The sequence below is a fragment of the Canis lupus genome, chromosome X, assembly GCF_048164855.1.
Source record: "Canis lupus baileyi chromosome X, mCanLup2.hap1, whole genome shotgun sequence".
Lineage (NCBI taxonomy): Eukaryota > Metazoa > Chordata > Mammalia > Carnivora > Canidae > Canis > Canis lupus.
The window spans coordinates 65,658,341-65,685,560 of record NC_132876.1 but is presented as its reverse complement, the minus strand read 5'-3'; the positions used below and the strand labels follow the sequence as shown (position 1 = coordinate 65,685,560).

The following is a 27,220-nucleotide window of genomic DNA, read 5'->3' as shown; positions in this document are numbered from 1 at the left end:
ATCATCTTCCTAAAACAGTATTTTCCTCACATGCACAAAAACCTGCACAAAAACCATCAGTAGTTCCCCATCACCCATATAATAAAGTTCTTAGTCTTATATCAAAGGTCCCAACCAATCTGACACCAATTTACTTGCTAACTTAATCTCATAATCATCTTCTATATGCAATACTATTTTGCAAAGTTTGCAGAAAATACTGAAATCAAGGTGACTAGGTCTCTGACTTCAAGGAATTCTCATCCACTCCCCCACCATTCAAACTCTTAGCTGGAAGTAGGCTACTTTCTTCAAGTCCACCTCACTTAGCTTGGGGTTCTATGCATAGCCTGTGGCTTTCCTTGTATCATCCGTATTTTTATTCTTTGCCACTAATTCAAATCCTATCTAATCTTAAGACCAAAATTCTACTTGTTCTGTAAAGCATTTCCTGACTGGCCACAGAATTCATTCTCTCTTTTGAATTCCTGTAGCATAAACTTCATGGTTCTATTTATTTGGTCAATAGCATATATTGTACTTTGTTAGGCAACTTTTCATATATGTGTGTCTTATTTCCCCCAAATAAATACAAAACCCTTGAGTGCACAGACAATAATGCATAATGTCTCTTATGATTCTAATGTCATAACCTTAGCACGTTCTCAACAAATACTAGCTTATTTATTCTGTTATTCTTCCTAATGGATTATTTATTATGGCAGCAGGGACTACAAGACTGAAAATAAATCAGAAGCCTCCTCTACCTTGAAAAGTCACTAATTGTTTCAAACACAAAAGTTTTATCCAAACAAAATAGTAGGAAATTGCCCTATATAAAACACATAAAGGGGAAAGGAGAAAAAATAAGTAAGAAATGTCAGAAAGAGAGACAGAACATGAAAGACTCCTAACTCTGGGAAACGAACTAGGGGTGGTAGAAGGGGAGGTGGGCAGGGGGTGGGGGTGACTGGGTGACGGGCACTGAGGTGGGCACTTGACGGGATGAGCACTGGGTGTTATTCTGTATGTTGACAAATTGAACACCAATAAAAAATAAATTTATTAAAAAAAACTCAGGAACACACAGCAAAAAAATATAAAATAAAATAAAATAAAATAAAGCACATAATATACTACAGTCTAATTCAATGTTTTTCTGGATAAGTGTCCAGCATTTGATAAGACTAATTTTTCTGAGCCCTGGTTTATCATAAACACTAGAAGACTGAATTAGCAAGTTAAAGCAAATATTTGTTTTTGTATTAAGGAGATTTTTTTCTTGACAAAAAATCCCTTCTGGGACATACTATATTAAAATTATTAAAATAGGGATTTGGGTGGAAGATGGCAGGGGAGTAGGTGGACCCTAGGTTTGTATCATCCCTCAAAGATAGGTAGATAATACGTATCAGATAAAGGGCTAGTTTCCAAGATCTATAAATAACTTATTAAATTCAACACCAAAGAAACAAACAATCCAGTCATGAAATGGGCAAAAGACATGAAGAGAAATCTCACAGAGGAAGACATAGACATGGCCAACATGCACATTAGAAAATGCTCTGCATCACTTGCCATCAGGGAAATACAAATCAAAACCACAATGAGATACCACCTCACACCAGTGAGAATGGGGAAAATTAACAAGGCAGGAAACCACAAATGTTGGAGAGGATACGGAGAAAAGGGAACCCTCTTACACTGTTGGTTGGAATGTGAACTGATGCAGCCACACTGGAAAACTGTGTGGAGGTTCCTCAAAGAGTTAAAAATAGACTGCCCTACGACCCAGCAATTGCTCTGTTGGGGATTTACCCCAAAGATACAGATGCAATGAAACGCCAGGACACCTGCACCCCGATGTTTATAGCAGCAATGGCCACAATAGCCAAACTGTGGAAGGATCCTTGGTGTCCATCGAAAGATGAATGGATAAAGAAGATGTGGTTTATGTATACAATGGAATATTACTCAGCCATTAGAAATGACAAATACCCACCATTTGCTTCAACGTGGATAGAACTGGAGGGTATTATGCCGAGTGAAGTAAGTCAATCGGAGAAGGACAAACATTATATGTTCTCATTCATTTGGGGAATATAAATAATAGTGAAAAGGAATATAAGGGAAGGGAGAAGAAATGTGTGGGAAATATCAGAAAGGGAGACAGAACATAAAGACTCCTAACTCTGGGAAACGAACTAGGGGTGGTGGAAGGGGAGGAGGGCGGGGGGTGGGGGTGAATGGGTGACTGGCACTGGGGGGGGCACTTGACGGGATGAGCACTGGGTGTTATTCTGTATGTTGGTAAATTGAACACCAATAAAAAATAAATTTATTTAAAAAAAGGTAGGTAATAATAAAATATTTCTAAATACCGCAGAAACCACCCTAAAGACTGACAGAACAAAGTCCACAGCTAAAGGTAGAGAAGAAGCCATAACGAAGAAGAGAGGAATTGTGGAGACATGGTTTAGGGGAGAAATGGATCTTGAGTGCTACAGAGGGGAGGGATTTGTGGTTGCAGAGAAGGATGAGAGAGAGTAAAACACACAGGGGAACACACAAAGAGAACATTTCCCCAAAGCTATTTGCTGATAAAATGAGTGGCTGATTTTCATGAGTTCTTGCAACTAGTGGGGCTTAAAGCCTAGAGTTTTAAAGGGCAGAGGGTTTAGATGGGATAGCACCCAGAGAGCACTGCATTGCTCCTGGAGAGAAGGCGGCAAAAAACCCAGAGGCAGACAGCATGGAAATAGTGATCTGAAAAACACCTGGGACACACAAGAGGGAGAATATTCACTGTTCTCAGAGTGCTTCCCTAACAGGCCATATTCACAAGGATGTCTCTCTAGGGACAAGGTTGCTACTTGGCCCCATTTCCCTCCCTTGCCTCACAGCATAAACACAGAACCACTTGCAGGAAGCAGTGTGCAGCAGTGATACTGGTTCCCTACCTTGCTTATACCAAGTCCCACACCCCGACACTCTGGTGAGATTGCCCTTCTCAGTCAAGCTTGCTTCAGTCTCAGTGGAGTGGGCCCCTCCTCCAGAAGACCTGCAGAAACCCCTGTACAAACCATGTCTCCCAACAGAGAGTTCTGCAGGGCTTCAGTTCTAGATGAAGCAGTATTAGGTCTCATTCTCTACATAAGCAGACCAGAGTTCACCTTCTTAAAACTCACTACATTCTGGTCAAGGACCAAACACTGTACACCATAGGGAAGGACAGTCTCTGTAGACGACTAGCTTGAAGAATAGAGCAGCCAAAACATAATAGCAGAGCGCATGCAGCACACACCAAAGATGCTCCTTGAAGTACCAGGCCCTGGACACTATATGGTGTCTTCTTCATAAAGCCATTACTTTCAGGAGCAGGAGACACAATTGTCTTTTCTAACATACAGACAAAGGCAGAGACAGACAAAATGCCAAGACAGAGGAATTCTTCCCAAATGAAAGAACAAGATAAGGCCATGGACAGAGATGGGCATGCTAGGTGGAGAATTTAAAGCAATGATCACAAGGATACTTACCAGTCTTGAGAAAAGAATGGAAGACATCAGGGAGACCCTTGCCACAGAGATAAAAGAGTTAAAAAAGAATCAATCAGAAATGAAGAATGCAATAAATAAGATTGGAAATAGCTTGATGAAATGAACATCAGGTTGCAAGAAACGTAGAAATGAATTAGTGATATAGAAGAAAAAAATGGAAAATTAAGGTGAACAAAAGAGAGAAAGAAGACTTATGCAACATGAGAATAGGCTTAGAGAACTCAGTGACTCCATCAAACATAACATTCATATTACAGGAGTCTCAGAAGAAGAGAAACAAAGTGGGGCATAAAATTTATTTGAGAAAATAATAGCTGAAAACTTCCCTAATCTGGGGAAGGAAAGAGACATCCAGATCCAAGAGGAACAGAAAGCTCCCATTAAAATCAAAAGAGAAGGCCAACGCCAAGACATTTCATAATTAAAATTACAAAATACAGTGATAAAGAAAAAAAAAATCTTAAAAGAAGCAAGTTAAAAGAAATCCTTAACTTATAAGGGAAGACCCATAAAGCTAGCTGGAGATTTCTCAACAGTATCTTAGAAGGGAGTGTGGCATGATATATTCAACATACTGAATGGGAAAAATCTGTAGCCAAGAATATTCTATCCAGCAAGGCTATCATTCAGAATTGAAGGAAAGGTAAAGAATGTCCCAGATAAAGAAAAACTAAAGGAGTTCATGACTACTAAATGAGCCTTGAAAGAAATATTAAAGAGGTCTCTTTGAGTGGAAAGGAAGACGAAAAGTGACAAAGACAAGAGAGGATCAAAGAAAATCTCCAGAAACAATGACAAAAGAAGCAATAAAATGGCACTAAATGCGTATATATATCAGTACTTACTTTGAATGTAAATGGACTAAATGCTCCAGTAAAGAAAAAGACCTATCAATATGCTGCTTATAAAAGACTCATTTTAGACCTAAAGACACTTGTGGATTGAAAGTGAGGGCATGGAAAAACATTTATCACAGAAATAGATTTCAAAAGAAAGCTGGAGTAGCAATACTTATATCAGACAAACTAGATTTTTAAAAAAATTCTTATATAAATTCAATTTAATTAACATAGTGTATTATTAGTTTCAGAAGTAGAATTTAGTGATTAGATTAGTTGTATATAACACCCAGTGTTCATTCCATCAAGTGCCCTCTTTAATGACCATCACCCAGTCTTCCCATCCCCCAACACACCTCCCCTCCAGCAACCTTCGGTTTGTTTCTTATAGTTAAGAGTCTTTTATGGTTTGTCTTCTTCTCTGATTTAGTCTTATTTTATTTTTCCTTACCTTCTCCTATGTTCATCTGTTTTGTTTCTTAAGTCACACATATGAGTGAAATCATGATATTTGCCTTTCTCTGACTGACTTATTTTGCTTAGCAAGGACAAACTAGATTTTATTTATTTATTTATTTATTTATTTATTTATTTATTTATGATAGTCACACACACACACACACACACACACAGAGGCAGAGACATAGGCAGAGGGAGAAGCAGGCTCCATGCACCGGGAGCCGGACGTGGGATTCGATCCCGGGTGTCCAGGATTGCGCCCTGGGCCAAAGGCAGGCGCTAAACCACTGTGCCACACAGGGATCCCGAGAAACTAGATTTTAAAACAAATACTGTAACAAGAAATGAAGAAGGGGGGATCCCTGGGTGGCGCAGCGGTTTGGCGCCTGCCTTTGGCCCAGGGCGCGATCCTGGAGACCCGGGATCGAATCCCACATCGGGCTCCCGGTGCATGGAGCCTGCTTCTCCCTCTGCCTGTGTCTCTGCCTCTCTCTCTCTCTCTCTGTAACTATCATAAATAAATAAAAAAATTAAAAAAAAAAATTAAAAAAAAAAAAAAAAAAAAAAAAAAGAAATGAAGAAGGGCACTATATCATAATAAAGGGGAAGATCCAACAAGAAGATCTAAAAATTATAAATACTTATGCACCCAACTGTATAAAACAGTTAATAAAAGTATAAAGGAACTAATGGATAATATGTTAATAGTAGGGTACTTAAACACCCCACTTACATCAATGGACAGATGGTCTATACAGAAAATAAACAAGGAAATGGCTTTGAATGACACACTGGACCAGGTGGACTTCACATATATTCAGAACATTCCATTCTAAAGCAGCAGCATACACATTCTTTTCAAGTACACATGGAACATTCTCCATAATAGATCACGTATTAGGTAACAAAATAGGTCTCAACAAATACAAAAAGATTTAAGTCATACCATACAGCTTTACTGACCACAACACAATGAAAGTAGAGGTCAACCACAAAAAAAGATCTGGAAAGTACATGGAGGTTAAATAACATGTTAGTAAACAATGAATGGGTTAACCAGGAAATCAAAGAAGAAATAAAAAAATAGATGTAAACAAATGAAAATGAAAACAAGACATTCCAAAACCTTTGGGATGCAACAAAAGTGTTCCTAAAAGGGAAGTATATAGCAATACAAGCCTATGTAGAGAAGCAAGAAAAATCTCAAATCAACAACCTAAACTTATAACTAAAGAAACTAGAAAAAGAACAACAAATAAAAAAGCCAACAGAAGGAAGGGAATAATAAAGATTAGAGCAGAAATAAATAATATAGAAACTAAAAAATCTAACTTTACACCTAAAGAAACTAGAAAAAGAACGAATGAAGCCTTAAGTTAGTAGAAGGAAGGAAGTAACCAAGATCAAAGCACAAACAGAGACAAAATAGCTAAACAAAATACCAACGAATCTAGGAGGTGCTTCTTTGAAAAGATAAGCAAACATGACAAATTTTTAGCTAGATTCTCTAAGAAAAAGAGAGGGCTCAAGTAAATAAAAGCAGAAATAAAAGAGGAAAAATTACAACTGATACCATAAGATGTAGAACGAGTCATAAGAAACTAGTATGAACAACTGTACACAAATTGAACAAGAGGAGATCGATAAATTTCTTACAACCACTATCTTCTAACAGTAAATCACGAAGAAATAGAAAATCTGAATAGAACAATTACTAGGAAGTCAACTGAATAAGTAATCAAAAACCTTCCAGCAAACAACTGTCCAGGACCAGACAGTTTCACTGGTGAGTTCTATGAAACACTCAAAGAAAATGTAATACCTATCCTCAAACTTCCAAAAAGTAGAAGAGGAGGGAATGCTTCTAAATTCACTTTACAAGACCAGGATTACCCTGATATCAAAACCAGATAAGAACACAACAATAATATATAATTGTGGGCTAATATCCTTAATAAACATAGTTGCAAAAATCCTCAAGAAAATATTAACAAACCGAATTCAACAATACATTAAAAAGATCATACTGCATAAATAAGGGGGATTTATTTCAGGGATGTAAGGATATTTTTTTTGTACGGATGTTTCAACATTCACAAATCAATCAACATGATATACCACATTATCAAAATGAAAGATGAAAATCCTATGATCAAAAAAAAAAAAGAAAAGAAAATCCTATGATCATCTCAGTAGATGCAGAAAAGCATGTGACAATATTCAACATACATTTATAACAACTCTTAATAAGTGGGTATGGAGGGAAAATACCCCAACACAATAAAAGCCATATATGAAAAACCCACAGCTATATCATGCTTAATGGTGAGAAACTGATAGCTTTTACTCTGAGATTAGGAACAAGGCTTTATTTATTTATCACCACTTTTATTAAATATAGGATTGGAAATACTTAAGGCAAGAAAAAAAAGCCATCCAAATTGGAAAGGAAGATGTACCAAGGTCTTTATTTCAGATGACATGAAATCATATGTAGAAAAGTCTAAGGTCTTCACCAAAGACTGTTAGAACTAATAAATTCAGTAAATTTGTAAGATACAAAATCAATATACAGAAATGTGTATATATCTATATACTAATAAAATATCAGAAAGAGAAACAAAGAAAATATTCCCATTTATAATTACATCATAAAGAATAAAATACCTAGAAATAAATTTAACCAAAGGGACAAAACACGTGTACACTAAAAACTATAAGACACTGATGAAATAAATTGAAGACACACAAAAAATGGAAAGATACTCCATGCTCATGGATTGTAAACATCAATATTGTTAAAATGTCCATATTACCCAAAGCAATATACAGATTCAATGCAATCCCTATCAAAATTCCAAGTGCGTTTTTCAAAGAAATAGAAAAATAATTTTAAAATCTTCATGAAATTACAAAAGATCCCAAATAACCAAGGTAATCTTGAGAAAGAATAAAGGTGGAGGTATCATGCTCCCTGGTTATTTTGGTTTTGTTTTTATTGAAGTTCGATTTGCTCCCTGGTTAAAAACTATACCACAAAGCTATGGTAAGCAAAGCATTCTGGTATTTGCATAAAAACACACACACAGGGCAGCCCGGGTGGCTCAGCGGTTTAGCAGCGCCTTGAGCCCAGGGCCTGATCCTGGAGACCCAAGATCCGGTCCCATGTCAGGCTCCCTGCATGAAGCCTGCTTCTCCCTCTGCCTGTGTCTCTGCCTCTCTCTCTCTCTTTCATAAATAAATAAATAAATAAACTCTTTTTAAAAATACACACAGATCAATGGAAGAGAATTGAGAGCCCAGACACACACATATAGGCAATTAATATATGACAAAGGAGATAAGTATGCACAATGGAGAGAGAATAGTCTCCTCAATAAGTGGCGCTGGGAAAACCACACAGGCACATGCAAAGAAATGAAATTAGACCACTACTTTACACCATACACAAAAAACAACACAAAATAGATTTGACTTGAACATAAGACCTGAAAACTTTAAATTTGTAGAAAAAAACATAGGTAGTAAGGTCTTTGACATCAGTGTCATTGATGTGTTTGTATATTGATGCCAAATGCAAGGGAAACAAAAAGCAAAATAATCAAATGGGACTACATCAAACTAAAAGGTTCTGCACAGCTAAAGAATCATCATCAAAACAAAAAGGCAACCAATTGAGTGAGAAAAGATATTTGCAAGTCATATATCCAATTAGGGGTTAATATTCAAAATACATAAAGAACTCAACAATAAAAAAACTGATAAAAAATGGAGAGAGGACCTGAATAGACATTTTTCCAAAGAAGACGTACAGGTGGCTAACAGGAGCATGGAAAGATATTCAACATCACAATCATCAGGGAAATATAAATCAAAACTACACTGACATATCTCCCTTACACTAGTTAGAATGACTAAAATCAAAATGACAATAAATAACAAGTATTGGTGTGGATGTGGATAATAAGGAATCCGCATGCACCATTTGTGGGAATGTAAATTGGGATAGCCACTGTGGAAAACAGTATGGAGTTTCCTCAAAACATTAAAAGTAGAACTACCATATGATCCAATAATTACACTACTGGGTATTGACCCCCCCCCCAAATGAAAATACTAATTCAAAAAGATAAATGAACTTCTATGTTTATTGTAACATTCTTTACAATAGTCAAGATATGGAAGCAACCTAAATATACAAAATGGAATATTACACAGCCACAAAAGGATGAGACTGTATCATTTGAAAAAACATGGGGGGACCTAGAGGGTACTATGCTAAGTGAGATAAGTCAGACTGAGAAAGACAAATACCATATGATTCTATTCGTAAGTGGAACCTGTAAAAAAAGGGATAAACAAACAAAGTAGAATCCAACTCTAAATACAAAGAAGAACTGATGATTGCCAGAAGGGAAGGAAGTGAGGGGATGGGCAAAATGGGTGAAAGGGAGAGAGAGATAAAAGCTCAGAGTTATGGAATGAATAAGTCATGGGAATAAAATGTGCAGCATAAAGAATACAGTAATGATATTGTAATAGTGATGTAACAGGACAAATGATAGCTATACTTGTGATGAACATAGTATAAAATATTAACTTGAAAATCACTAAGTTGTACATCTGAAACTAATGTAACTTTGTGTGTCAACTAAAGTAAAAAAAAAGAAAAAGAAGTACACTACATAATGATAAAAGGATCAATCCAACAAGAGATATAATAATTATAAATATTTATAGACGCAACTAGAAGTACTGCACAAAGAAAATATTAATAGACATAAGGTAGAAATTGACAGCAATACAATAAATGTAGGGGACTCTAGCTCCCCACTTACATGACTGGATAGATCATCCAGACAGAAAATCAACAAGGAAATAGTAGCTTTGAATGACACATTAGACCAAATGGACCTAACTGATATATACAGAGCACTCCATCTAAAAACAGCAGAATACACATTCTTCTAAAGTATACATGAAACATTCTCCAAGGTAGATTGCTTGTTAGGCCACAAAACATTCCTCAATATATTTAAGAAGCTTGAAATCATGTAAATCATCTTTTTCAAACAAAACAATGAAACTAGAAATCAATTACAAGAAAAAACTAGAAAGAACAAAACCACATGGGGGCTAAGAAACATGTTACTACACAACCAATGAATCAACAACAACCACAAAAATAAAGAATACATGGAGACAAATGAAAATGAAAATGCAATAGTTCAAAATCCTTGGGACACTAAGCAGTTCTTTGAGGGAAGATTATAGCAATACACCTCTACCTCAAAAAAAGAAAAAAAAAAAAAGAAAAAGAAAAAGAAAAAAAGAAAAGAAAAAGAAAAACTTCAAATAAACAACCTAATTATATAGCTAAAGGTATCAGAAAAAAAGAACAGAGACTATAAAATAGAAAAGATCAATGAAATCAAGAACTAGTTCATGATAGATAAATAAAATTGATAAACCCTTAGCCAGAACCATTAAGAAAAAAAGAGGACTCAAATAAATAAAATCTGAAATGAAGGAGGAGAGATAACAACCAACACCGCAGAAATATAAACAATTATATGAGAATATTATGAAAAATTATATGCCAACAAATTGGACAACTAGAAGAAATTAGATAAATTACTGGCAACATGCAATCCTCTAAAACTGAATAAGAAATAGAAAATCTGAAAAGACCAATTACTAGTAATGAAATTGAATCAGTAGTCAAAAAATTTCCAGTAAATGAAAGTCTAGGACTGGATGGCTTCACAGGTGAATTCCACCAAACATTTAAGGAAGAGTTAATACCTCTTCTCAAACTATTCCAAAAAAAATGGAAAAGGAAGGAAAGCTTCCATATATATATTCTATGAGGCCAATGTAACCCTGATACCAAAACTGAAGACACTATGAGAGAGAGAGAGAGAGAGAGAATAGGAAGAAAACTACATGCCAATATTCCTGATGAACACTGATGCAAAATCTTCACAAAATATTAGCAAACTGAATTCATCAATACTTTAAAGGATCATTCACTATGATCAAGTGGGATTCATTCCAGGGGTGCAAGGGTGGTTTGATATTTGCAAATCAATTAATGTGATATATCACATTAGCAAGAGTAAGATTAAAAAGTATATGATCATCTCAATAGAGAGAAAGCAAAGACAACATACTTTCATGATTAAAATCTCTCAACACAGTGAGTTCAGAGGAAACATACCTCAACATATGGGTGATATATGAGAAACCCACAACTAACATCATACTCAATGGTGAAAGACTAAAAATGTTTCCTCTAAGATCAGGAACAAGACAAAGATATCCACTCTTAACCGCTTATAATCAATATAGTATGGGGAGCCCTAGCTACAACAATCAGACAAAAAATTGAATAAAAGGCATCCAAATTGGTAAGGGAGAAGTTAAATGGTCACTATTTACAGTTGACATGATATTTCATATAGAAATCCTTAAATATTCCACCAAAAAATTAGAACTGATAAATGAATTCAGTAAGGTCACAGGATACAAAATTAACATACAGACATCTGTTGCATTTCTATACACTAATAACAAAGTAGCAGAAAGAGAAATTAAGAAAACAATCCCATTTAAAATTGTATCAAAAAGAATACAATGGATAGGAATGAATTTAACCAAGAAAGTTGGTTGTATACCTGAAAACTCTAAGACATCAGTGAAAGAAACTGAAGATAACATAAACAAATGGAAATATATACAATGCTTATGGATTGGAGGGATTAACATTGTTAAAATGTCCATACTATTCAAAGTAATCTATAGATTCAATGCAGTGCCTATCAACATGTAATAGAACTAGAACTAGAAGAAATAATCCTAAAATTTGTATGGAGCCAAAAAGGACCCTGAATGGCCAAAATAATCTTGAGACAGAACAAAGCTTGTGGTATTACCACCTCAGATTTCAAGATATACTACAAAGTTGTAGTAAAACATATGGTACTGGATAAAAACAGACACAGATCAGTTGAATGGGATAGAGATCCCAGAAATAAGTCCACACACATATGATCAATTAATCTATGACGAAGGAGGCAAGAATATGCAATGGGAAAAGACTACCTTTTCAACTAATGGTGTTGTGCAAACTAGACAATTATATGCAAAAGAATGAAACTGGACCACTTTCTTACACCATACACAAAAGTAAACTCAAAATGGATTAAAATCCAAACTGTGTGACCTGCAATACAAAAATCCTAAAAGAAAATGTAGACAGGCAATGCGAAAAAAAGTAAAAGTAAAGTATTTGGACTACATCAAAATGAAAGATTTTTGCATAGCAAAGGAAACTATCAACAAAACAAAAAGGCAGCCTACTAAATGATAGTAAATATTTGTAAATTATATCTTATAAGGGGTTAATATTAAAAATATGTTAAAAACATATAGCTGAACACCAAAAAAATCCCACAAACAATCTGACTGAAAAATGGGCATAGGACCCGAATAGGTATTTTTCCAAAGAGATAAACAAATGACCAACGAATATATGAAAAGATACTCAATAAAAACCACAATGAGATATCACCTTAAATATTTTAGAATGGCTAGTATTAAAGGACAAAAAATAACAAGTCTGGCAAGGATGTGGAGAAAAGGGAACCCTCATGCACTGTTGCTGGGAATATAAATTGGCACAAACCACTTGGAAAATATTATGAGGGTTCCTCAAACATTTTTATTTTTTATTATATTTTAAAATTTTTTAAAAAATATTTTATTTATTTATTCATGACAAACACAGAGAGAGAGAAAGAGAGGCAGAGACACAGGCAGAGGAAGCCCAATGTGTGACTCGATCCCGAGTCTCCGGGATTACGCCCTGGGCTGAAGGTGGCGGTAAACTGATGAGCCACCCGGGCTGCCCCCTCAAACATTTTTATTTTATTTTATTTTATTTTTTATTTTTTTTAAATTTATTTTTTATTGGCGTTCAATTTACTAACATACAGAATAACCCCCAGTGCCCGTCACCCATTCACTCCCACCCCCCGCCATCCTCCCCTTCTATCACCCCTAGTTCGTTTCCCAGAGTTAGCAGTCTTTATGTTCTGTCTCCCTTTCTGATATTTCCCACACATTTCTTCTCCCTTCCCCTATATTTTTTAATAAATATATTTTTTATTGGCGTTCAATTTACCAACATACAGAATAGCACCCAGTGCTCATCCCGTCAAGTGACCCCCCCGTGCCCGTCACCCATTCACCCCCACCCTCCGCCCTCCTCTGCTTCTGCCACCCCTAGTTCATTTTCCAGAGTGAGGAGTCTTTATGTTCTGTCTCTCTTTCTGATATTTCTGACACATTTCTTCTCCCTTCCCCTATATTCCCTTTCACTATTATTTATATTCCCCAAATGAATGAGAACATACACTGTTTGTCTTTCTCCGATTGACTTCACTCAGCATAATACCCTCCAGTCCCATCCACGTTGAAGCAAATGGTGGGTATTTGTCGTTTCTAATAGCTGAGTAATATGCCATTGTATACATAAACCACATCTTCTTTATCCATTCATCTTTCAATGGACACCACGGCTCCTTCCACAGTTTGGCTACTGTGGACATTGCTGCTACAAACATTGAAGTGCAGGTGTCCCAGCATTTCATTGCATCTGCATCTTTGGGGTAAATCCACCACAGTGGAATTGCAGGGTCGTAGGGCAGTCTATTTTTAATTCTTTGAGGAACCTCCACACAGATTTCCAGAGTGGCTGCACCAGTTCACATTCCCACCAACAGTGCAGGAGGGTTCCCTTTTCTCCCCATCCTCACCAACATTTGTGGTTTCCTGCCTTGTTAATTTTCTCCATTCTCACTGGTGTGAGGTGGTATCTCATTGTGGTTTGGATTTGTATTTCCCTGATGGCCAGTGATGCAGAGCATTTTCTCATGTGAATGTTGGCCATGTCTATGTCTACCTCTGTGAGATTTCTCTTCATGTCTTTTGCCCATTTCATGATTGGATTGTTTGTTTCTTTGCTGTTGAGTTTAAGAAGTTCTTTATAGATCTTGGAAACTAGCCCTTTATCTGATACGTCATTTGCAAATATCTTCTCCCATTCTGTAGGTTGTATTTTAGTTTTGTTGACTGTATCCTTTGCTGTGCAAAAGCTTCTTATCTTGATGAAGTCCCAATAGTTCATTTTTGCTTTTGTTTCTTTTGCCTTCGTGGATGTATCTTGCAAGAAGTTACTGTGGCTGAGTTCAAAAAGGGTGTTGCCTGTGTTCTCCCCTAGGATTTTGATGGACTTTTGTCTCACATTTAGATCTTTCATCCATTTTGAGCTTATCTTTGTGTATGGTACAAGAGAGTGGTCTAGTTTCATTCTTCTGCATGTGGATGTCCAATTTTCCCAGCACCATTGATTGAAGAGACTGTCTTTCTTCCAATGGATAGTCTTTCCTGCTTTGTCGAATATTAGTTGACCATGGAGTTGAGGGTCCATTTCCGGGTTCTCTATTCTGTTCCATTGATCTATGTGTCTGTTTTTGTGCCAGTACCACACTGTCTTGATGACCACAGCTTTGTAGTACAACCTGAAATCTGGCATTGTGATGCCCCCAGATATGGTTTTCTTTTTAAAAATTCCCCTGGCTATTCATGGTCTTTTCTGATTCCACACAAATCTTAAAATAATTTGTTCTAACTCTGAAGAAAGTCCAGGTATTTTGATTGGGATCACATTAAACATGTAAATTGCCCTGGGTAACATTGACATTTTCACAATATTAATTCTGCCAATCCATGAGCATGGTACATTTTTCCATCTCTTTGGGTCTTCCTCAATTTCTTTCAGAAGTGTTTTATAGTTTTTAGGGTATAGATTCTTTACCTCTTGGGTTAGGTTTATTCCTAGGTATCTTATGCTTTTGGGTGCAATTGGAAATGGGATTGACTCCTTAATTTCTCTATCTTAAGTCTCATTGTTAGTGTATAGAAATTCCATTGATTTCTGGGCATTAATTTTGTATCCTGCTACGCTGCCAAATTGCTGTATGAGTTCTAGCAATCTTGGGGTGGAGGCTTTTGGGTTTTTTATGTAGAGTATCATGTCATCGGCGAAGAGGGAGTGTTTGACTTCTTCTTTGCCAATTTGAATGCCTTTAATGTCTTTTTGTTGCCTGATTGCTGAGGCTAGGACTTCCAGTACTATGTTGAATAGCAGTGGTGAGAGTGGACATCCCTGTCTTGTTCCTGATCCTAGGAGAAAGGCTCCCAGTGATTCCCCATTGAGAATGATATTTGCTGTGGGCTTTTCATAGATGGCTTTTAAGATGTTGAAGAATGTTCCCTCTATCCCTACACTCTGAAGAGTTTTGATCAGAAATGGATGCTGTATTTTGTCAAATGCTTTGTCTGCATCTAATGAGAGGATCATATGGTTCTTAGTTTTTCTCTTGCTGATATGATGAATCACATTGATTGTTTTAGGAGAGTTGAACCAGCCTTGTGTCCTGGGGATAAATTCTACTTGGTCATGGTGAATAATTTTCTAAATGTACTGTTGGATTCTATTGGCTAGTATCTTTTTGTGAATTTTTGCATCCATGTTCATCAGGGATATTGGTCTGTAATTCTCCTTTTTGGTGGGGTCTTTGTCTGGTTTTGGAATTAAGGTGATGCTGGCCTCATAGAATGAACTTGGAAGTACTCCATCTCTTTCTATCTTTCCAAACAGCTTTAGTAGAATAGGTATGGTATCTTCTTTAAACGTTTGATAGAATTCACCTTGGAAGCCATCTGGCCCTGGACTCTTGTGTCTTGGGAGGTTTTTGATGACTGCTTCAATTTCCTCCCTGGTTATTGGCCTGTTCAGGTTTTCTATTTCTTCCTGTTCCAGTTTTGGTAGTTTGTGGCTTTCCAGGAATGCGTCCATTTCTTCTAGATTGCCTAATTTATTGGCATATAGTTGTTCATAATATGTTTTTAAAATCGTTTGTATTTCCTTGGTGTTTGTAGTGATCTCTCCTTTCTCATTCATGATTTTATTAATTTGAGTCTTATCTCTCTTCTTTTTAATAAGGCTGGCTAATGGTTTATCTATCTTATTAATTCTTTCCAAGAACCAACTCCTGGTTCTGTTGATCTGTTCCACAGTTCTTCTGGTCTTGATTTCATTGATTTCTGCTCGAATCTTTATTAACTGTCTTCTTCTGCTGGCTGTAGGATCTATTTGCTGTTTTTTCGTCAGCTCCTTTGGGTGTAAGGTTAGCTTTTGTATTTGAGTTCTTTCCAGTTTTTGAATGGATGCTTGTATTGCGATGTATTTCCCCCTTAGGACTGCTTTTGCTGCATCCCAAAGATTTTGAACGGTTGTATCTTCATTCTCATTAGTTTCCATGAATCTTTTTAATTTTTCCTTAATTTCCTGGTTGACCCTTTCATCTTTGAGCAGGATGGTCCTTAACCTCCACGTGTTTTAAATCCTTCCAAACTTCTTGTTGTGATTTAGTTCTAATTTCAAGGCATTATGGTCTGAGAATATGCAGGGGATGATCCCAATCTTTTGGTATCGGTTCAGACCCGATTTGTGACCTAGTATGTGGTCTATTCTGGAGACAGTTGCATGTGCACTTGAGAAGAATGTGTATTCAGCTGAGTTTGGATGTAAAGTTCTGTAGATATCTGTGAAATCCATCTGGTCCAGTGTCTCATTTAAAGCTCTCGTTTCTTTGGAGATGTTGTGCTTAGAAGACCTAATGAGTATAGAAAGAGCTAGATTGAAGTCACCAAGTATAAGTGTATTATTATCTGAGTATTTCTTCACTTTGGTTATTAATTGATTGATACATTTGGTAGCTCGCACATTCGGGGCATATATATTTAGGATTTTAAGTCCCCTTGTTGGATAGATCCTTTAAGTGTGATATAGTGTCCCTCTTCCTCTCTCACTACAGTCTTCGGGGTAAATTTTAGTTTATCTGATATAAGGATGGCTACCCCTGCTTTCTTTTGAGGACCATTCGAATGGTAAATGGTTCTCCAACCTCTTATTTTCAGGCTGTAGGCGTCCTTCTGTCTCAAATGAGTCTCTTGTAGACAGCAAATAGATGGGTCCTGCTTTTTTATCCATTCTGAAACCCTGCACCTTTTGATGGGGTCATTAAGCCCGTTCACGTTCAGAGTTACTATTGAAAGGTATGAGTTTAGTGTCATCATGATATCTATTCAGTCCTTGTTTTTGTGGAATGTTCCACTGAATTTCTTCTTAAAGGGGAATTTTAAGAGTCCCCCTTAAAATTTCTTGCAGAGCTGGTTTGGAGGTCACATATTCTTTCAGTTCCTGGCTGTCTTGGAAGCTCTTTATCTCTCCTTCCATTTTGAATGAGAGCCTTGCTGGATAAAGTATTCTTGGTTGCATGTTCTTCTCATTTAGGACCCTGAATATATCCTGCCAGCCCTTTCTGGCCTGCCAGGTCTCTGTGGAGAGGTCTGCTGTTACCCTAATACTTCTCCCCATAAAAGTCAGGGATTTCTTGTCTCTTGCTGCTTTAAGGATCTTCTCTTTATCTTGGAATTTGCAAGCTTCACTGTTAAATGTTGAGGTGTTGAACAGTTTTTATTGATTTTAGGGGGGGATCTCTCTATTTCCTGTATCTGAATGCCTGTTTCCCTTCCCAGATTAGGAAAGTTTTCAGGTAGAATTTGTTCAAATACATTTCTGGCCCTTTGTCCCTTTCTGCGCCCTCTGGAACCCCAATTAAAGGTAGGTTTTTCTTCCTCAGGGTGTCGTTTATTTCCCTTATTCTATCTTAATGGTCTTTTGTTTATCTCTTTTTTCCTCAGTTTCCCTGTTTGCCATGAACTTGTCTTCTATGTCACTCACTGGTTCTTCCACCTCATTAGCCCTCGTCGTTAGGACTTCTAGTTTGTTTTTTTTTTTTGTTTTTTTTTTTTTTTAATTTTTATTTTTATTTTATGATAGTCACACAGAGAGAGAGAGAGAGGCAGAGACATAGGCAGAGGGAGAAGCAGGCTCCATGTACCGGGAGCCCGACGTGGGATTCGATCCTGGGTCTCCAGGATCACGCCCTAGGCCAAAGGCAGGCGCTAAACCGCTGCGCCACCCAGGGATCCCAGGACTTCTAGTTTGGATTGCATCTCATTCAATTGATTTTTAATTTCTGCCTGATTAGATCTAAAATCTGCAGTCATGAAGTCTCTTGAGTCCTTTATGCTTTTTTCTAGAGCCACCAGTAGCTGTATAATAGTGGTTCTGAATTGGCTTTCTGACATTGAATTGTAATCCAGATTTTGTAACTCTGTGGGAGAGAGGACTGTTTCTGATTCTTTCTTTTGAAGTGAGGTTTTCCTTCTAGTCATTTTTCTCAGTGCTGAGTGGCCAAAAACAAGTTGTATTGGGTAAAGGAGAAATAGAGAGGAGAGAAAGAAGGAAAGAAAAGAGAAAAAGAAAAAAGAGAAGAAAAAGAAAAAGAAGAAAGGAAAAAATGGGTGGGGGAAGCAAACAAATCAAAAGGCAAAACAAAACAAAACAAAAACAATAACAAAAACAAAAAAAAACACGGGGGAGTATCTTCTGATTCTGAATACTTTAAGTCCCTTGACTTCGCCTGGAACTTGTCTGTCTAGTTGGTCTTCTGGGGGAGTGGCCTGTTGTGCTGATTTTCAGGTGTTAGCCCTTAGGGGAGCTGCTCTGCCGCCTGCCTGGTGCAGGTCTCAGTGGGGGTTGTTTACCCCGTGAGGCCCCAGGAGGAACAACCCCAGTGGCTGCGGCAGCTCTGGAGCCCTGGATTCAGCTCCTGCAGTAACTACAGAGCTCTCTGCAGGAGCCTGGAGGCTCCGGGGGCGTGGGTGCTGATCTGCTCAGCTCGGGGTAGGAGCGTCCTTGCTGTCCTGGGCCCTCCCGGCCTCTGCCTGTCCCGGGGCGGGCGGGGGGGGGGGATCCTGGGCTGTGTCCCGGCGCCCAGTGCTACAGAGCCTGCGCTGTTGGATTTGTGCTCCCCGACCCGCAGCCCCCTCCGCGGAGCCGCCATCCCAACCCCTCTGAGTTCCTCTCGGAGCCGGGCAGCCCCCTTCCGCGGAGCCTCTTCCTCTGCCCGAGCCCCTCCGATCTGCTCCCGGGTTCAGCCGCGTGCACTGCAGCCCTTCAGGGAGCTCAGGGCACTCTCCCCTGGGTGCGGTTGCTCTGTTACTGTCCCAGGGAGCCTGAGGGCATCCCCGCCCTCCTGGGGTCCTGCTCCAAATCCCTGCGAGCCCCTTTCCGCCCGGGAAGATTGGTGCAGCTCCTGCGTCTCCGGGACGGGGCTCTACTGTCCTGGGGACACTTGCCCCAGCCTTAGCCCGGCTCCTCGCGGGGCCCCTCTCCCTTGGATGCCTTTTGTTTATTTCTTTTTCCCCTGTCTTCCTACCTTGATAGAAGTGCTAACTCTTCTCACTGTAGCATTTTAGCTGCCCTCTCTTTAAATCTCAGGACGAATTCGTAGGTTTTCAGGATGATTTGAAGGTTATCCCGGTAATTTGGTGGGGACAGGTGATTTGGAGACCCTACTCTTCCGCCATCTTGCCCCTCCTCCCGTCAAACATTTTTAAATAGAAATATCATATGATCTAGTAATTCTACTACTGGGTATTTATCTAAAGAAAACAAAAACAATTATTTGAAAAGATATATACAACCCTGTGTTTATTGCAGCATTATTTACAATAGCCAAAATGGACAACCTAACTATCCATTGATAAATGAATACAGAACATGCGATTATATATATATATATATATATATATATATATATATATATATTTCAGCCACACAGAAAAATAAATGACAATATGGTTAGACCTACAGAGTATTATGCTAAAGGAAATAAATCATACAGAGAAACACAAATATCATACAATTTTCCTTACATGAAGGAATCTAAAAAACAAGCCAAAAATCAGACTCCTAAATACAGAGGGTAAACTGGTGGTTGCCAGAAGGTAGTGGGTGGGAGAATGAACAAAATAGGTAAAGGAGATTAAGAGTTTCAGACTTTCAATTATAAAATAAATAATTACAAAGATAAAAAGTACATCATAAGGAATATAGTCAATAGTACTGTAATAATGTGCTATGGTGACTTTACTTATTGTGGTGAGCATTGAGTAATATATAGACTTGTCAAATTAATATTTTGTACACTTGAAACTAATACAATATTGTATGTCAATTATACTTTAATCATCATCAACATCATCATCATCATCAACTCTTGAGATGTTCTGGGCCAGCTACTGGAAAGTAGTTATTCCTTTACTCCTCTATCCTGTCCCTAGGCAGACCAAGAGAACCATATCACTAGGTTGTAGAGATTTTGGAGGCAAGCAAAATGAAAACAGAGACCAGGCATATCATCTAAGAAAAACTGCATATTGAAGAGAAAGGAACAACTAGTGAAGACATATGATTATGAATTGGTATTATCTAATGGTATTTATAAATGAAGAGAGGCCATGAAAAATTTACAGATACCTATAAATTTTATATAAAAGATAGTTTATATCACTTAATTTTTATGAGCATTTATTCACAGGAGCTAATAAGTACCTTATTCTTGCTTTTTCAGATATCAACAGATAGAAGAATTGTTTTTTTTTTAAGATTTTATTTATTTATTCATGAGAGACACACACACACACAGAGGCAGAGACATAGGCAGAGGGAGAAGCAGGCTCCATGCAGGGAGCCCGATATGGTACTCGATCCTGGGACTCCAGGATCATGCCCTGGGCCAAAGGCAGGTGCTAAACCACTGAGCCACCCAGGGATCCCCAGATAGCAGAATTCTTAATTGCATGTGCTCCAATCCAAGAAATTGGTGGTATTCTGAATGTCATACTGTTGGACTTTTTAGAATGTCTCAGACTTTGGGTCTGAGAATTTAGTTTATCCAGAAAAACAACAAGACATGGTACCTCCAAGTTCCGAAGACGCTAAGAAACTAAGTAATGTATCTATAATGTTTACCAGCTTACCTGGGGCTAAAATATAGTTATTTGTCAGTGAAAGCTCATCTCTATTTACCAGATCTGTTAATGCAAATACCTCAATTTCAGAAACTTAACTATTTTTATTTTTTTAAAGATTTTATTTATTTATTTATTTATTTATTTATTTATTTATTTATTTATTCATTTGAGAGAGAGACATAACACAAGCGGGGATAGGGGCAGAGGGAGAGGTAGACTCCCCACTGAGCAGGGAGCCCAAGTCAGGGCTCAATCCAGAACCCTGGGATCATGACCCGAGCCAAAGGCAGATGCTTAACTGACTGAGCCATCCAGGTGCCCCAAAACTTGACTATCTTCATTCCATCTTACATTTTCCTTAGGTTTCAGTTATTTTTTTCTTAAGATTTTATTTATTTATTCTTGAGAGATAGAGAGAAAGAGAAGGAGGCAGAGACAGGAAAAGCAGGCTCCCTGTGGAGCAGGGAGCCTGATGCAGGACTCAATCCCAGGACCCTGGGATCAAGACGTGAGCCGAAGGCAGATGCTTAACCAATTGAGACACCCAGGTGCCCTAGTAATTATCTTTTTGAATAGAATCTGCTGCTTCCATACCTTTGATGGAGGAAGACTATTCTTAGTGGCCCATTGTGATAATCACTGTGAGAATTGAGGTAGAAAAATCCCAAGAGGAAGTGGAGGTGCTGAAAAGGGCAGCTTGAGGCCCATAAAGATGGGAGATAATGTCAAGGAGGAAAATATGGCTAAGATAATTTGCCCCAATGATCTTAGATTTTATTTAGTAGGCAGTGAGGTGTCAGTAAATGTGTTTGACTTAAAATAAAACCCTTTTTATAATGTAGTGCTACATTTATAGTTAAAGTATTTTGCTTACCAATACAAGACTCAGATGTGAATAGCTTTTTCCATTGTGGAAATATTTCAAAGCAGGTTATTAACACACTATATTTCTCTGATTTTTATTAGAGCTTGCTTTAAAAAACAAAACTAAACTAAAATTCTTATCACTTGTAACTGCTATAACTAAAAGTTGGCTCAGAAAGAGTGATAGCTGGAGCTAAAACAGTGGCATAGTAGGAGGACCCTAAGCTGGTCTTGTTCTTGGAACATAACTAGATAGCTATGAAATCATTTTAAATACCCCACAAATGAACCCGAAAACTGAAAAAACAAACTGCACAACTAAAGGGAGAGAAAAAGCCACATAAGGAAGGTAGGAAGTACAGAAATGTAGTTTGGGGGAAAAATGGATCATGGCTGCTGTGGAGGGGAGGGAGCAGTGGTCATGGAAAAAGGTGAGAGAGACAAGCACACAGGAATGCACAAAGAGAACACTTCCCTAAAGCCATTGCTAGGGAAATGAGAGGGGCTAGTATTTGTGAGTTCTTGAAACCAACAAGGTTTAGAGACTGGAGTTCTAAAGGTTGGCAGGCTTGGATGGATAGAGGCTTCAGGGCACTGCCCTGCTCCTGGAGAGAAGGCAGATGGTATGGAAATAGTGATCTGAAGAATGCCTCAGGCACACAGGGGGACATTGTTCACTCTTCTTGGAGCATCCCTGAGAGGTAGATTCACACATATGCCTCTCCAGGACAAAGGAGCCTGTGGGCACCATTTCCCTTCCCTGCCCCTTAGCATGAACACAGAGCCACGTATGGTAAACAGCACAGCACCAACACTAGCTGCCTAACTGGCTTATTCCAAGTTCCATTACCTGTGCTCAAGCAGTACTGACCTACTTGGTCACATTGGCCTTAGTCTCAATATGGTGGGCCTTTTCTTCAGAACACCAGTGGAAGTCCTTACCGACAGCATGTCTTCCAACAAGAGAGTTCTGTAGGGCTTCAGTTCTAGTGAAAGTAGGATCAGGCCTCATTTTACAAGCAGAGCAGAGCATACCTACTTAAAATTTACCACATTCTAGCTAAGAACCAAACACTGCCCACCACGGGCAAGAAGAAACTCTGCAGATGACTGGCTTGAAGGATAGAGAAGCACAACAACAGAGTGCACCCAGCATACACCAGACACTCTCTGAAGTGCCAGGCCCTGAGTACTAACTACACGGCCTCTTCTTCATAAAGCCATTACTCTCAGGATAAAGAATGATAGCTTTTCTAACACAGAGAAGAAGACAGAGATTTAGCAAAATGCAAAGATGGAAAAATTCATCCTAAAATAAAGAATATAAGAAATAAGGTCATTAACAGAGATCTAAGCAACACAGATAAGTGTAACATGCCTGGTGGAAAATTTAAAGCAACAATAATAAAGATAGACACCAAGCTTGAGAAAAGAATGGAGGACTTCGAGAGGCCCTTAATGCAGAGATAAAAGAGTTAAAAAACAATCAGTACGAAATGAAGAACGAAATAATTAAAATTTGAAACATACTTGATGCAATGGACACATGGAATGAAGAAGCAGAGGAATGATTAAGTGATAAGGAAGATACAACAATGGAAAATAATGCAGCTGGACAAAAGAGAGAAAGAAGTCTTATGCAACATGAGAATAGACTTAGGGAACTAAGTGACTCCACCAAATATAGTAATGGTCATATTATAGGAATCCCAGAAGAACAAGAGAGAAAAGTGAGCAGAAAATTATTTTTAGCAAATATTAGCTGAAAACTTCCCTGATTTGGGGAAGGAAAATGATACCAAGATCCAGGAGGCACAGAGAACTTCCATCAAAATCAACAAAAGCAGGCCATCACCAGCAAATCCTGTCATTAAAATTGCAAAATATAGTGATGAAGAAAAAAAATTCTTAAAAGCAGCAAGACAAAATAAGTGCCTAACTTACAAAAGAAAATTAGATAGCTGGAAATTTCTCAACAGAAATTTGGCAAGCCAGAAGAGAGTGGCATGATATACACAACATGCTGAAGAGGAAAAACCTGCCACCAAGAATACTCTATCCAGTAAGCCTATCATTCAAAATAGAAGGGAAACTAAAGAGCTTACCAGACAAAGAAAACCAAAGGAATCTGTGATCACTAAAACAGCCCTGTAAGAAATACAAAAGGGGACTCCTTGTGTGGAAAGAAAAGAACAAAAGTGACAAAGACAAGAAAGGAACAGAGAAAATCTCCAGAAACAATGACAAAGTAAGTAATAAAATGACACTAAATACATAACTGTCAATACTTACCCTGAATGTAAATGGATTAAGTGTTCCAATCAAAAGTTATGGTGTCAGAATAAATAAAAAAAACTAGATCCATCTATATTCTTCCCACCAGAGACTCATTTTAGACCCAAAGACACTTGCAGATTGAAAGGGAGGGGATGGAAAAACAAGTATCTTGCAAATGGATGTCAAAGAAAACCAGAGTAGCAATACTTATATCAAACAAAGTAGACTTTAAAACAAAGACTGTAACAAGAGATGAAGAAGGGCAAATGGGACAGTTTAATAAGAACATACAACAACTGTAAATATTTATACATCCAACACGGGAGCACTCAAATGTCTAAAAATTTTGATAACAAACATAAAGGAACTAACTGATGTTGCAGCAACTTACAGCAATGGACAGGTTATAGCAATGGACCTACAGCAATGGACAGATCATGTAAGTAGAAAATCAACCAAGAAGCAATGGTTTTGAATGACACTGGACCAGGTATATTCATAACATTCCATCTTAAAGCAGTGGAATGCACATTCTTTTAAAGTGCACATGGGAGAGGGGCACATGGATAGCTCAGTCAGTCAAGTGTCCAACTCTTGATTTTAGCTCAGGTCATTATCTAAGAATCATGAGATCAAGCTCCGCATTAGGCTTTGTGCTCAGTGAGGAGTCTGCTTGAGATTCTCTCTCTACACTCCCTCTGGCCTTCCCTCACCCCTGTACTCACTTTCTCTCATAATCAATCAATCAATCAATCAATCAATCAATCAATCTTTAAAGTGCACATGGGAATTCTCCAGAATAGATCACATATTATATCACAAATGAGGCCTCAACAAATACAAAAAGATTGAGATAACACCATGCATCTTTCTTTTCTGACCACAACAGTATGAAACTTGAAGTCAATCACAAGAAAAAATTTGGAAAGACCACAAATACATGGAGTTGTATTACCCTGATACCCACACCAGAGAAAGACTTCACTAAAAAAAGAGAACTAAAGGCTGATATCCCTGATGAACATGGATGCAAAAATTCTCAATAAAATACTAGGAAATCAGATCCAACAGTATATTAAAATAATCATTTAAGTGGAATTTACTACTGAGCTGCAAGGTTGGTTCATTATTGGAAAACCAATCAACATGACACATCACATTAATAAAAGAAAGGATAAGAACCATATGATCATTTCAAAAGATGCAGAAAAAGCACTTTAAAAAGCACAACATCAGGAATCCCTGGGTGGCTCAGTGGTTTAGTGCCTGCCTTCAGCCCAGGGGGTGATCCTGGAGTCCCGGGATCGAGTCTCACATCAGGCTCCCTGCATGGAGCCTGCTTCTCCCTCTGCCTGTGTCTTTGCCTCTCTTTTTCTCTCTCATGAATAAATAAATAAAATCTTTTTTTAAAAAAGCACAACATCCATTCATGATAAAAAAAAAAACCCTCAAAAATGTAGATTTAGAGGGACTATATCTCAACATAATAAATGAAACAAGACAGTCCAAAACCTTTGGGATGCAGCAAAAGTGGTCCTAAAAGGGAAGTATATAGCAATACAGGCCTGCCTTAAGAAACAAGAAAAATCTCAAAGCAATAAATTAACCTTACACCTAAAGGACCTAGAAAAATAACAACAAATGAAACCTAAAGCCAGCAGAAGGGAAATGATAAAGATTAGAGCTGTGGCTCAGCAGTTAGTGTCTGCCTTTGGCTCAGGGCATGATCCTACAGCCCTGGGATTGAGGGAGCCTACAGGCTCCCTACAGTTAGCTTGCTTCTCCCTCTGCCTATGTCTCTGCCTCACTCTCTCTGTGTGTCTCACATGAGTAAATAAATAAAATCTTTAAAAAAAGAATAAATCATATAGAAACTAAAAAAACAATAGAACAGATCAATGAAACTAGGATTTGGTTCTTTGAAATAATTAATAAAATTGATTAACGCTTACCTAGACTTATCAAAAAGAAGAGGAAGGACTCAAGTAGATAAAACCACAAGTGAGAGAGGAGAAATAACAAACAAATACCACAGAAATGAAAAGAAATGCTACTCTACATAAAATCTGAGAAACTCCACCAAAAAATTTCTAGGACTGATACACAAATTCCATAAAGTCACAGGATACAAAATCAATGTAGAGAAATCTGTTGCATTTCCATACATTAATAATGAAGCTGCAGAAAGAGAAATCAAGGAATTGATCTCATTTATAATTATACCAAAATCCATAAGATACCTAGGAATAAATCTATCCAAAGAGATGAAAGACCTGTACTCTGAAAACTAGGAAACACTGATGAAAGAAATTGAAGATGACACAAAAAAATGGAAAAACATTCCATGATTATGGATTGGAAAAACAAATATTGTTAAATTGTCTATATTATGCAAAGCAATCTACACATTTAATGCAAAATTACACCAGCAGCAGTTTTCACAGAGCTAGAACAAGCAATCCTACAATTTGTATGGAATCACAAAAGACACTGAATAGCCAACACAGAACTGAAAAAGCAAAGAAAAGCAGGAAGCATCATAATTCTGGACTTCAAGTTACATTACAAAGGTGTAGTGATCAAAATAGTATATTACTGGCACAAAAAATAGACACATAGGGATGCCTGGTTGTCTCGGCAGTTGAGTGTCTGTCCTCGGCCCAGGGTGTGATCCCAGAGTCCAGGATCAAGTCCCACATCGGGTCCCTGTGAGGAGCCTACTTCTCTCTCTCTGCCTGTGTCTCTGCTCTCTCTCTGTCTCTTGTGAATGAATAAATAAAATATTTTAAAAATAGACACATAGATCAATGGAACAGAATAGAAAATCCAGAAATGAACCTATAACTATATAGTCAACTAATCTTCGACAAAGCAGGAAAGAATATCCAATGGGAAAGATAGCCTCTTCAACAAAGAGTGTTGGAAAAATGGGACAGCAACATGCAAAAGAATGAAAGTGGATCACTTTCTTACACCATACACAAAAATAAATTCAAAATGGATTAATGACCTAAATGTGAGACAGGAAACCATTAAAATCCTAGAGGAGAACATAGGCAGTAACCTCTTTGACATCAGCTGAAGCAACTTCTTTCTAGATATGTCTCCTGAGGGAAGGGAAACAAAAGCAAAAATCAGCTATTAGGACTTTATCAAAGTAAAATACTTCTGCACATTGAAGGGAACAATCCTCAAAACTAAAAGGCAATCTATGAGATGGAAAAT

General features: G+C 37.7%; 1 protein-coding gene across 4 annotated transcripts in view; it reads right to left on the bottom strand.

Moving 5' to 3' along the window:
* Positions 1–27,220, bottom strand: part of ZDHHC15 (zDHHC palmitoyltransferase 15) — a 171,197-nt gene that overhangs the window by 21,873 nt on the left and 122,104 nt on the right. Inside the window, exon 11 of one of the 4 annotated variants that reach the window (XM_072816565.1) lies at positions 19,628–27,102. The exons of the other annotated variants lie outside the window; for them this stretch is intronic. Coding sequence (XP_072672666.1) covers positions 26,957–27,102 — 146 coding nt within the window. The 3' untranslated portion in view covers positions 19,628–26,956. Of the gene's footprint in view, positions 1–19,627; positions 27,103–27,220 lie in introns of those variants that run through there. 4 annotated transcript variants of the gene reach the window in all.